This window comes from Macrotis lagotis, chromosome 4 (assembly GCF_037893015.1).
Source record: "Macrotis lagotis isolate mMagLag1 chromosome 4, bilby.v1.9.chrom.fasta, whole genome shotgun sequence".
Lineage (NCBI taxonomy): Eukaryota > Metazoa > Chordata > Mammalia > Peramelemorphia > Peramelidae > Macrotis > Macrotis lagotis.
In genome coordinates, this window is record NC_133661.1 from 252723662 (window position 1) to 252737480 (window position 13819).

General features: G+C 35.3%; 1 protein-coding gene across 2 annotated transcripts in view; it reads left to right on the forward strand.

The window, feature by feature from the left end:
* Positions 1-13819, forward strand: part of LOC141522389 (zinc finger protein DPF3-like) — a 547867-nt gene that overhangs the window by 260033 nt on the left and 274015 nt on the right. For both annotated transcript variants that reach the window (XR_012478204.1, XM_074235798.1), the window contains exon 5: positions 2086-2181. Coding sequence is in view for 1 of the 2 variants with exons in the window: in XM_074235798.1 (XP_074091899.1) it covers positions 2086-2181 (96 nt within the window). In the remaining variant the exon portion in view is untranslated. The remainder of the gene's footprint in view (positions 1-2085; positions 2182-13819) is intronic.

Below are 13819 nucleotides of genomic sequence, written 5' to 3' on the forward strand. Positions count from 1 at the left end.
GCTTGATTATGAATATTTACAAGAATTTAGGGTAGGGAGCTACTGTGGGATTGAGAGAAAACGAATAATTCATTGGAAAAACTAACGAATCATAAGCTTACTCAAAATAAATCTACCCATTTAACATTATATGTGTGTAGTTGTTGCCCAGGTAGATATATGAATGTCTACATGGATCTGTCTAAATTATACCTTACAGAGAAGTATGAATTGATATTTCTGAAATCTTACCTATTCCTCTCCAAGGGAGATTTTAATTCCATCAGAATGGGAATCACAGATGAAGGCATGAGGCCGGCCCACTTTGCTCTCCTCAGAGACAGGATACCATATTAGAATTTTATCTATCTGCCCTGCCACCATGCCTGATCCCCCCCTCCCACTCCCAAGCTAAATATTCATAGACTAAAGGAAGTAAATTTTTAGGTTCAAGCTATTCATCAGATTGCTCTCTTAATGAGGAAGGAGTGCTATATCTGAAAATTTGATTCCTTTCTCACTAGATCCTATTTATGCAAAGACTATCATAAATAGTGAATCACAAAGAAATTCACATATCTGAGCAAGTTTCAAACAGAAATCAGACAAATTATTATTAGAACAGACAATCCAATCATCTTATGATATCACAGATCCACCAAGAGATATCTGATCCTACCCAAGGGGAAAGACTCAGAAGTCTCTATTATGGACATTTTGACTCCTCTTCATGTCAGCTTCTTTTCAGAGTCTTTCTTTCCATCCTGAGACCTTCCACTCAAGAGAGCTTGAAACTGTGCATCCTCTCTTAAAGCCAGAATCCAGAAAAAGTATCTCTTTTCCCAAACTTTCACCAACTCTATTCAGATGTAGGTATGGAGTATTGAGTCACTGTTCTTTCCATCAATGAGGAGAGTCTTATGCAAATATTTAGGTTTGAACCCTGAACTACAACATATACAAAAATTTCTATCAATTATGCAAGTTTATCACCCTCTGTCAAGGGATGAATAGAATGCTTTCTCATTGGCCCATTGAAACAGTAAATTTGCATTGATCAAATTAGGTCTTTCCAAGTTGTTTTTCTTCATGAGTTATTAATAAACTATTCTCCTAATCTTGCTTAATTAACTCTGTATCAATTCATATAAATTTTGCCAAATTTCTCTGAAACTGTCCCTTTCATCATTCTTTATAGCATATTATTCTGCTATATCCATGTACCATAAATAGTTTAGCCATTTCTCAATTGATGGACATCTCTTTTGTTTCCAGGTCTTTGCTAAACAAAATGAATTCCATAAAGTGGTCATATGTATTCAAATTTATGAATATATAAAACATGGCAGTTGCTTTCAGCTCCATGGAAATACGCAGTATGAATTCTCATGATGTGATTACTTCTGGGGTATTCTTCATATATATTTATATATATGTAGATACATGTATATATATATGTATATATATATATGTTAATTGGGTCTTAGCTGTATTTCTGTATATATGGGTCATTTTCCTTTTTCTTTAATCTCTTTGATATCTAGTAGTGGAAATAGTTGGTTCAAAGTATGTGCACAATTGAGTTCCAAATTGATTTCTAGGGTGGCTGAACCAATTAATGGTTCTATCAATGGTACTCCATTGTCTATCTTTCTTTAGTCCCACTAACAATAGTTATTTTCCTTTTTTGTCATCTTTGCCAATCTGAAAAGATATGAGATAGAAGCTCAGAGTTGTTTTAAAGTTAATTTTCCCAATTATCAGTGATTCAGTCTTTTTAAAATATTGCTATTGATTATTTGGATTTCCTTAATTTCAGTTTTAAAAAAGATATCCCTTTTTTAGGAAAAAAAACTATGACTTTGGAATGTTTAGGCTAAAGAAGGTGATGGTGTTGGGGAAAGATCCTTATATTGACACTGTCAAAACCATGGGCAGCACTTCTTAGGCATTGCTAACATTGCTTTAATTTATAGTCTGTATGCTATGGTAATAATAATTATTTTAAAAAAATCTGATTTGGTTGAATGCTTTTCTTTTCCTTCTTTTTTCCCTCTTTCCTTCATTCCCTCTTCAAACCTTCCTACTCTCTTTCTGTAATTTCAGAGGGTTCTGGAAAATGATGAAAATGTAGAAGAAGTGAATGAAGAGGAGGATTTAGAAGAAGATACTCCCAAACGAAAGAACAGGACTAGAGGACGGGTAAGTTAAGAGTCTATGGAGTAGAAAAGAAAATTATAGAAAACACTCATACGATCATGAAATTAGAATTCTAAGGGATTACATCTAATCCATTTTCCTTAAACAGAATCCCATGGGAGGTTAGTAACTTGCTCAAGGTCACATAAGTAGTCAGCATCAGAGGCAGGATTAGAACCCAGTTCATCTGACTCCAGAACCAGTGCTCTACTATCTCAGAAAGGTCATTCCTCCTAATTCCAGAGAGGAAGGCCTCAACTTTTACCACAAGCAGCTAGGGAAAATAACTTGAAAAACATTCAGCAAAGGTTAGTAGCAGAGATGAATAAACTCAAATATTAGTCAAATGGGTGGGGAGAGGGGGAGGTGGTTTTCCATTCTCTGTTCTGATATGTTTCCTATAATTGGAACAATATTCCACAGAAAACATTGAGGCCATAAATGAACATTATTTTGAACCCAAGTCTTCAGGTATGCCTAGGGCTATTAGTCAGTTAAGTTGTGAAGGTGCAAGCCCTAGTGCTTTAGGGAATTTGTATACTGAGAGTCAATGTTGTTTAATGATAAGAACAATGGATTTTAATATAGAAAATCTGCGTTTGAATATAGATTCCAAAATTTACTAGCTTTGTGCCTGTGGGAAGCAAATAAGTGAAAAAGGTAGGAAGGAAGAAATAAAGGAGTGAGAAAGGAAGGAAAGAGTAAGGAAGAAAGGAGGAAAGAGAAGGCAGGGAAGGAAGTAGGAAAGGAAAAATTAAGTCTTTACTATATACCAGTTACTATGTTAAGTGCTTTGTAGATATTGTCTCATTTGATCTTCACAATAACCCTGGAAGATGGGTGCCATCATTATTCCCATTTTACAATTGAGGAAACTGAGGCATACAGAGGTCAAATGACTTAAAAGATGGTCCACACAATTAGGGAGTGTTTGTGTTTAGATTTTTAATTCAGATCTTCCTGACTCTGGGCTGTGTTCTCTCCACTGTACTATCTATCTGCCTTGTGAGCAAATCTTTTAAACTCTTTGAGTTTTCCTTATTTAAAAAATGGAGATATTAATGTTTTCTCAGGAGTTGCATGGAGGAATTAATAGAATTGAAGTCAGGAAGAACTGTATGACATTTGAAAATTAAGATAAACTGAGAGACAAGTTTCTGAACATAATCAATTTATTAGTAAGACTAGTAATAACTAATAAGTTGGGTCAATGGTCTTTCTAAATGATCAAAAGACTACAAGGTAAGCCCTAACTTTCATAGAATTTAGGGAAATATAAGAGAATAAAGAACAGAGATGGATAGGTCAGGAAGACAATTCAATTGTTTACATGGTAAACAGTATCATGGGAGTGAGGACAGCATGATCAGTTATATCAAGGAAAGTGGGCTAGCACCCATGTGGAACTGGTAACCATCCCTCTCTGAAAATTAAGGAATGTTAATTGTTTTTTTGAACCCATCTGCACTTTGTAATCTTTCCTAGTGTATCAAAACTGAAAGCAATAAAGCTCTCCTACTTGCACAAGGATAGGCAAAAACAGATGACATATTTTGGAGAGATGATACCAAGTAACTTGTAGGACTTAAAGATAATAAACATATATCCTGACATTTCCCCAGGAGCTAAAGCTTTGGTAGATAACCATTTTTCCTGATTTATTCTAACTTTTACTCAGAAGGAAAGCTAAATTCTTCTTTTTTTAAAAAATAAATTTATGGAAATTTGTTTGTTTAATTATATAAAAATTTTATTTGCTTTTCCAATGATAAACAATGGTAGTTTTTACCAATCTTTTTTTTTGCAAGATTTTGTGTTTTGCAATTTTTCTCCCTCCCTTCCCTTTCCTTCCCCTGATGGAAAGCAATTTGATATAGGCTCTATGTTTGTAACCTTGCTAGATACAGATCGAAATTGAAGGTATTATGAGAGAAGAAGCACATCAAAGGGAAGAAAGAAAATATTACAGATAACAAAATTACATAATAGATAAGTCAACTTTTGAAAATTGAAGATAATAATAAGCAGAAAGCTAAATTCCTGAGCACAACTCAAGGACATGGACAGGGACTTAAAAATCAATTGCAATGCAAAATAAATACAGTATGGAATCAATTACAAAATAGAATTAATTTGAATTTCTCATCTGGGTTCAGATACTATCTCTGATTTTTTACTTGTTTTGTGACTCCAGGCAAATCATTTCACCTCCTATGTGCCTTAGGCAACACTTTAGGATTGAGGTTCTATGTCATAGGGGTTGTGATGAGCAGGGGTTGGAATAGTTCATTATGTTGATGAAATTAGAGATCCTTTTAATATTTGGGTAATATCTGCACTCATAGGTTTCTTCTACAAAACAGGTTTGGTAAATTTTTTTGTTGTTAAGTCATTTTTTTAGTCATGTCTAAATTTTTGTGATCCCATTTGCAATTTCCTTGGCAATTGGTTTGGAGTGGTTTGCCTTTTCATTTTCCAGCTCATTTTATGGATGAGGAACTGAGGCAAACAGGGTTAAGTGACTTACTGAGAGTCACAGAGCTAGTAAGTGTCTGAGGCCTTATTTGAACTTAGATGAATCTTCCTCTTTAGAGGCCCAACATTCTATCCACTGGGCCACCTGATTGCTTTGGTAAATTTTGAAGCACTACATAAATGTGAGACTATTAATATTACTATTAATGAGTCAGTAATCAAAATAACTTGCATTTTGCTTCCTTCTTTATTACTTAGCATCTTTGAGAAACTGGGGAAGTCAATCAGTTTCCCTGTAACTTACTTTCTCAATTTGTAAATTGTATATAATTACCTGCTCATATTCTGGGGTTGGTATGAAGATAAAAGAATATAATAATTTCAAGTTGCAAATACAAGGTGTTATTATTTATGTGACAAGAGAACTTGGGAACTGGGATCAAAGAACCACATATATTTCAAATTATGCTTCCTGAGGTTGGCATATGGAAGCATATGGAGATGGAAAACCACCTGTTTAGAATTCGGGTGATCAAGTCTCCTATTTGGTCTTTAGCTAGAGTGCTTTGTCATGATAGCAAGACACTCAGAAGTTTGGAGTGGGAAACAGGCAACTTGTGTCACCTTAGCTTTGCTAATGTTAGTTGACTTTCTTGCCCTTAGTCATAGACTCATTGAGTTGGAAGGGACCTTTGGGAGATCATCTTGCACAGCCTCTTTTCCTGGCTCTGGCTCTCTGTAATTGGTTGACCTGCTTCATCTCATTGTATTCTGATTATATGTGAAATATTTAAAAAAGGAATAGTTCAATTCACATTTATTAAGTGCCTGCTATTTGCCAGGCTCCATACTAGGTATTCAAAATACAAAGTTAGAACAGTTCCTGCCAAAAGAGCATATATCCTGTTGTAGAAAAATAACACGTTCACAAATAATTAAATATTTAAGATGCAAAGTAATTTCAGGGGAGTGGAGTGGGAGGCAAAAGCATTAATAATTGGGGGATGGGATTAGGAAAAGTCTTATGTAGGAGGTGGCACTTGAGCTTAGCCCAAAATGGCTCCAGAGATTTCTTTTTTCTTTTTTTGTAATTTAATTAATTTTTGTTACATTTTAAGTTCCAAATTGTTTTCCTTTCTCCCTGTCTCTCCATGTTGAATTAGAGAAAGTCACCATTTGACACCGAGTTATAATTATATGTGAAATCATACTATGTGTACTTCTTTTTATTGGTGCTTTCTCTGGAAGTGGATTGCATCTTCCTTCATAGGTCTTTTTTAATTGATTTGAGTATTTTGGGGTTGTGCATAATTACTATTCAAAGAATATTGCTATAACTATATACAATGTTGTCTTGGTTCTTCACTTTTCATATTTCATGCAACTCTTGCCATGTTTTTCAAAAATCATCATTTCTTACAACTCAATAGTATTTCATCACAAGATACCAGAGATTTAAAGAGGTGGCAGAGGAATGAGAGTCTTCTGGGGAAGGTGGGAACCTCCCACCCTTGTTGGTTAGAATCTGGGAAAAAACTGTAAGTCAAAGATTAGAAGGAGGAATGCTTGCTAAGAATTAAAAAAAATCCCTAATTAGAATGAGAGGCTTGTGTGAGGATATGGGTGTAAAGATAGGAAAGAACACTGCGTGTAAAGCCAGGTAAAGAATATTTGATTCAATGTAGTGGGAAATAAGGAACCTGTGAAAGTATTTGAGAAGGGATTTTCTCATTTGTAAAATGAGGGGGTTGGACTAAGATCTCTAAAGCTCCTTCTGGTTCTCATGTTAATATGAATGACATAATAAAAGTCATTTCAAAGAAAAATTATTCTGAAAGTAGTGCACAAGGTAGAATGGAGGGGAAAGAGCTTAAAGAAAAGAAAGGAAGCAGATATCAGGAATGAGGTGAAGATGATGATAAAACATTTGTGTGCCAGGAACTTTGCTTAGTGCAAAGAATTCAGATGGAGTTATCCTTTCCATATCATGACTTTTCTCATTGCTGTTTTGATATATTGTGAGTCAGCATAAGAAAATGAATGGGAATTTTGAGGGAGTTTTGTAGAAGTCTCATATAGCATGCAAAGTCAGCAGACATCACAGAAAAACTCAGAAATGCACAAAATATTTGTATAGTATTGTATAATATCAGTATATTTTATCTTTTAATACCATACTCATACCCAAATTTTATAATAAGGAACTCTCATGAAAGAGAAAGACTGATGGGATGGAGAGGCAAGTCAAAGATGACTCAGTCAGTGAACAAATATTTACCTGGAAGGGTAGTGGAACCACTGACAGAATTTCCTTGCAGAATATTAGCAGGTGCTCTGGTGCTCTTTTCACATTTTGAAGATAAGGAAATGAAGCACTGGGAGAGGAAGCATTTGTAAAATTACACAAGTTTTTAAAAATCAGAGCTACAAATGGAACTCTTTCTTGGATAAGGACTCTCCTCTCTTGAGTTCTTTCTCACCACTGTATTCTTCTTTGAATTATTTCTGACTATTTTCACCTGTTTAGAGACTGCTGTGACAGGACTTTGGGAGTAAAAAATATCATTTTCCCATGTAGCTCTGTATTAATTGTTAACACCATTGTGCTTATTCTTACTGTTGTTAACAATAATTGATAATTGATAATAGTACTGATCTCTCAGGTTTGTTGTGAAGATCAAATGACAATATTTTTAAAGCACTTAGCACAGTGACTGGAACATATTAGGCATTTAATAAATGCTTGGCTTCTTCTCCTTCCCTTCCTCCCTCCCTCCCTCCCTCCCTCCCTCCCTCCCTCTCTTCCTTCCTTCCTTCCTTCCTTCCTTCCTTCCTTCCTTCCTTCCTTCCTTCCTTCCTTCTCATTAATGATTAATGTCCATTTGCAAAGAATCTTACAAAGCACTTCCACATGCTTTGTAGCATCTGTGGAATAGGATAAATTAGTATCTCCATTTCATATATGGGGCCATTGAGGCTCAGAGAAGCTGTCAGTAGCCCAAGGTCACACAAATTGTAAATGGTAGAATTGGCACTGCTGATTCTTTGTACCCCTGGGTCTTCCTATTATCCCACGCTGACTCTGCATTTGGTCAGGAAAATGAGGGCAACCAAGGGCAAATAACTTTTAGGGCTTGAGGCATCTTTAGTAATCTGGATGGTTTCTCAGGGTAATATACTGCCTGCTTCTTTCAGTTCCTCCCAAGGTCAACTCTCTGAAATGAGGGTGAGGGGAGAGAAGAGAAGGAGGCAAAAGGAAGATGGAAAGAGAGAGGGGAAAGAATGTGGAGGGAATTAGTAGGAGAGAGAGAATGAATGTTCTAATTTGTTTTAGAGACAAGCAGATCAAGCAAGAGACAAGAGATGACACCTCAGACATTATGGAGCTGTCTGTATATTATTGTGAATGTCAGTTCAATTCTTCCATCTATGCTTAGTCTTGGAAGGAAACACAACGTATCCTTGTGTTTCTTTATTTTTAAAAAAAATGATTATTGGGATCATTTGTTTTTACATTACTTTAATTTCAAAATAAATCTATTTTCTCTTCCTTATATAGTGATTTAAAAAAAAGAAAGAAGAGGGGGAAAAAGTAGTCTACTAAAAATAATCAATACATTGATCTAGTATGACAATATATACAATATTCCTACCCAAATCTCTTTGGAAAGAGGAAAGGGAAATACATTTTCTAATCTCTTCTCTGGGGCTAATTTTAGTCCATTAAGCAGAAAATTCTGTAAAGAATATTGCGTGTGACTTGGAAGCAAGAAGACCCGAATTCAACTCTTCTCTACGAAACCTGTTTTGTGATTCTGGATAAATCACTTTTATCTTTCTGCGCCTCATCTTCCTCATCTGTAAAATTAAAAGGTTGGATTAGATGACCTCTAAGGTCCCATCTATCTCAAAATCATATCTTTCTATATAGTTTTGTTTCTTTTATTTATTTTCATTTACTTTATTGTAGCCAATTTACACATTATTTTCCTGGTTCTGCTCATCTCTACCTGCATGACTTCATATTCTTACCTCATATACATCATTTTTCATTGTATAGTAAATTCTGTTTCATTTATGTACCATAATTTGTTTATGACTCAGATAAGTGTCTACTTTGTTTCTAGTTCTTTGTACTTTCAAAAATGTTGCTGTGAATGTTTATTGTTTCTTTTCATAAAATATTTCTCTTTTTGATCTCCTTAGGTTAGAGGTTGGATTTCTAGATCAAAGACTAGGAACATTTTAGTATAATTCCAAATTAATTTCCTGAATGATTAAACCAACCTTCAGTTTTGCCAACAGTATATAAGCTAACTTAACTGTCTTTCTATAATTTGTCATTTTTGTCAATTAGCTAGGTGTGAGGTAAAGTCTCTCTTTAAGGGATATTGTGAAAGGTAATAGGTCTGGTCTTTTATATATTTTTGGTTTTCCCTTCACTTTTTCACATCTTTTCCCACCCACATGCATGAGCTCCTAACTTCTTTTGATTTTCCCACTGTTCTTTTTTTTTTTTTTTTTTTTTTTTTTAGGTTTTTGCAAGGCAAATGGGGTTAAGTGGCTTGCCCAAGGCCACACAGCTAGGTAATTTTTAAGTGTCTGAGACCGGATTTGAACCCAGGTACTCCTGACTCCAAGGCTGGTGCTTTATCCACTCCACCACCTAGCCACCCCTCTCCCATTGTTCTTGTGAGACAGAACTCTGACCTAGAAGTTATGGATGATTTGAACCTTCTAATATGAAGCATTGCTAGGCTAATCTGTCCCTGTTCTCACAAGTGCTAAATTTTAGATTTTGTTCTTGCTAACATTGTAATGGGAACAGTTGGCCCCTCTCTTTGATTCGTTATTGCTCTTTAGCCATTTCAATCGTGTTCAACTCTTCTGGTTCTAAGCCCAGAGCTCTATCTACTATGCCATCTAGCTGACCATTTTTGGGGGTGTTGAATTGCTTCAATCCTGTCCGAATCTCCATGACTCCATTTTAGGGTTTTCTTGGCAAGGATAAATGGAGTACATTGCCATTTCCTTCTCCAACTCATTTTACAGATGAGGAAATTGAGGCAAACAGGGTTAAGTGACTTCCCTAGGGTCACACAGTTAGTAAGTGTGTAAGGTCAGATTTGAATTCAGGTCTTCCTGACATCATACCCAACCTTCTATCTCCTGAGCCATCTACCTACCCCCTAGTACTCTTTTACTTACAGCCACTTAAAACTTTCTTGAAATTCCTAGGTGAGTCAGTAAACTAAACTTTGGAAAGCTGTGATGATCCAGTTTGGCAAATAATAATAATAATAATGATAATTTCATATGTTCATGATCTTTTAAGGTAAACTCCTTGAGCACAGGGACTGCTTTTTGTCTTTTTTCATATTGCCAGTGCTTAGCATAGTGCCCAGCACATAGAAGGAGTTTAATAAATTTGTTGACCAGATACTTTCTCCATAATAGCCCCATGAGTGTAAATAGAAGTAACCTCATTTTGTAACTGAGAAAAGAAGCTTTAGAACATTTAAATGACTGATGCTAGATAATATAACCAATTAAACATCAGAACCTGCATTTGGATCCAATTTTTTTTCCCAATTCCAAGTCCTGTCTTCTACATTATGTCATGGGAACTATATGCTTGGAAAGGACCTTAAAAAGTCCCACCTGTCTGCCTTCAATTAGGACTATAGTATACCTCAGAGATATTGTGGGTTTGGTTCCAGACCACCACAATCAAGGAAATAGTGCCAGTAAAGCAAGCCACATGAATTTTTTGGTTTCTCAGTGAATATAAAAGTTTTGTTTATACAATTTGACAGTCTATTAAGTATGCTATGATATTATATCAAAAATGTACATACCTTGATTAAAATATTTTACTGGTGAAAAGTGCTAACCATAATTTGAGCCTTCAGAGTTGTAATCTTTTTTGCTGGTGGAGGGTCTTGCCTCAGTGTTTCTGACTGCTGACTGATCAAGTTGGTGGTTGCTGAATGTCTTGAAATAAGACAAAAATGAAGTTTGCTGCATCAAATGACTCTTCCTTTCATGAAAGATTTCTCTGTAGCATGCAATGCTGTTTTGATAGCATTTTACCCACAGTAGAACTTCTTTCAAAATTGGAGTTAAGCCTCTCAAGTTATTCTCTTACTTTTTTTTCAGCTGTTTATATAATATTCCTCAATACTGTTGTGTCTTAGGGAATAGGGAGGTCCAAGGAATAGTGAGAGAGACAGGGGAATGGCTGGTTATTGGAGCAATAAGAACACACTCAACATTTATAGATTAATCTTGTAGTCTTATATGTATGGTATATTACAATCCAAAATACAATATAGTAACAACAAAGGCCACTCATGACAGATCACCATGACAGGAATAATAATGATGAAAAGGTATGAAATATTGTGAGATTACCAAAATGATGCAGAGATATAATGTGAACGTATACTATTAGAAACATGGTGCCATAATCATGCAAGTTTGCCACCAACCTTAAATTTGTTTTAAAAAATGCAATATGTCCAAAGTGTAATAAAATGTAGTAAAACATTGTACTCATGCCTTAAAAATTCCTAGGCAGACAAAAATGTGGCCTATTAGAACTTTCATTTTCCCCAAGAACAAAATTTTTCCACTTTACTTGCTAACATCTTTCACTGTCATATAGTACTTCATAATATATACCTTAAATTCCTGATTGTAGTCATATTTTGTTATCACTATAAATGGAAAATAATTGTTTCTAATATTATATACCTAAGCCTTTGAACACCCTTTTCAATTTTTTTTTTAGTTTTTGCAAGGCAACGGGGTTAAGTGGCTTGCCCAAGGCCACACAGCTAGGTAATTATTAAGTGTCTGAAGCCGGTTTTGAATTCAGGTACTCCTGACTCCAGAGCTGGTGCTCTATTCACTGCGCCACCTAGCTGCCCCTATACCCTTTAAAATTTAAAAAAACATTTTTTTTTAGGTTTTTTTTTTTTTGCAAGGCAAATGGGGTTAAGTGACTTGCCCAAGGCCACACAGCTAGCTAATTATTAAGTGTCTGAGACCGGATTTGAACCCAGGTACTCCTGACTCCAGGGCCAGTGCTTTATCCACTGTGCCACCTAGCTGCCCCCCCCCTTTTAAATTTAAAGAAGTCAGTCTCTCCCTCATTTTTTGTACAACCTCTAATCATGTATTAATTATGTATTAGCTAATCACGTATTAGCTAAAAATACTCTTACACTACGGTCAGTTGTGTGTAAATGTATATATATATATATATATATACTTTTATGTATAGTTATTATGTATACATACATGTGAGTGCATCTGTGAGTGTGTATTATGAGTATGTAGGTACTACAGTGGGTGTTGGGCTATACAAAAATGAAATGAGTCCTAACTTAAAGGATTTTTTACAAGGTAGCAGTGGAGATGAAACATTATAAAATTAACCCAAATCACAGTAATCATGGGGAGTCTCACTCATGAGCCAATAAGGATACTTTCTTCAACTCTGGTCTCAAGTGGACCAGTGGACCAATTCAGTCCTGGGGAACCCTGACCTCAAGGAGAAAGAATCAAGCTTTTCTGTTGAACTCTTGGGCTTATATTTCTGTCACCTCTGAGTCCTGGTGAAAATCTTTTGTGTGTGTTTGTGTGTGTGTGTGTGTGTGTGTGTGTGTGTGTGTGTGTTTTAAATTGTAAACAGATTCATTTAGATGTTGGGGTGAGTAGTGGTGCTCAAGTCAGATCAGATAGAAAACAACAGTATCTGGTAGTGAGTAATCCTTTCCTTAGTGGTCTATTATTGTTCTGGGTAACACCTATGTTTGTTCCTCTATACTGGTGTTTCCCTCTACAGTTTTTTTAAAAATTATTTTTGATTATTCTGAATTTGAGAGACAACAAACATCCATGACCACTTGTATCTATAAAGAATAGGGGGAGAAAAGATTGTGTTTGAAACCATGACTCTTCTTAGGTACAGATTCCTTTTTAGGGAAAATTTAGAATAAATTTAGCTAGTTAGTTTCAAAACTGCCCTGATGTCTATGTCTTCCTCTGAACTTTATCCTGCTCTTTTTTGTGCATTTAAAAATGTTTCAAGGAATTTCTTTTCTGTTTTTTTTATATTTTAGTATCACTGTCAGTAGCCCTATTTTTCTTTCTCAAATTAAAAAAAACTCTCCCTTGATACAAGTGAGTAGATTCAAGTAAAACAGAATCTACACAATAGCCATTTCTGAATGAATATATCTCGTGTACCTTTAGGTCTATCATTTTTCCATCTGGGATGGGGAGGGTAGCATGATTCATCCTGAAAGTTCTGGAGCTATGATTGATAATTGCCCTGATTAGAATTCTTCCACACTTTCCAGAGTGTTTTCCTTTACAATGTTGTTACACAGAGGAGGGGAATCTTAGCCTTTTCTATGTTTGGAAGACTGATGAAATCTACAGACCCCTTCTCAGTATCATTTTTCAAAATAACTGAAGGGAGTGCTAAATTCCAGGTAGAGGTTAGTGAACATGAGATGTAATTTCCCCCCCCCCCTTTTAAGTTTATAGACTCCCATGTAATACATGTTAAGAAACCCTGGATTTTTAAACCTCACATTTGAACCTCATGTTCTCCTGGTTCCACTTTCTTGATTCTGTTTCAGTTCATTTAGGGTTTTCGTCTCAAACTATCCCTTTCATAATTTTGGAAGACACAATGATAGTCCCTTCCATTCATATGTCATGATTTGGTCATCCATTCATAAAGAAAATAAAATCTCTTAAAGCTTGGTTTTGACCTAGAAGGAATAAAAAAGAGACCCTTCTAGAGAAGTTACTCAATAAATAAATAAAGCAGTAAAGATCAAGAATAGGATAACTTTATTTAAAATATCACCAAAATTATCACCTTAAAACATAAAAGACTGAGAAGTCTAAATTGACAAATAATTAAAATATGAAACAGTAATTCATAATTCCCAATATACATTCCTGGGAAGTAGGAAAGACTTGCAGGAATGTTCATGTACAAGAGCAACTCAAATCCAGGTCTTTCCCTCTGAAAAGGATGTATGTAGATGGAGAAAATATCTCTTGTTAGTACCCAGAATTCCCATCCTCTTGAACTCACAAGGCTATACACATCCATTTCAGGATCCATCTCAGGTCAACAAAT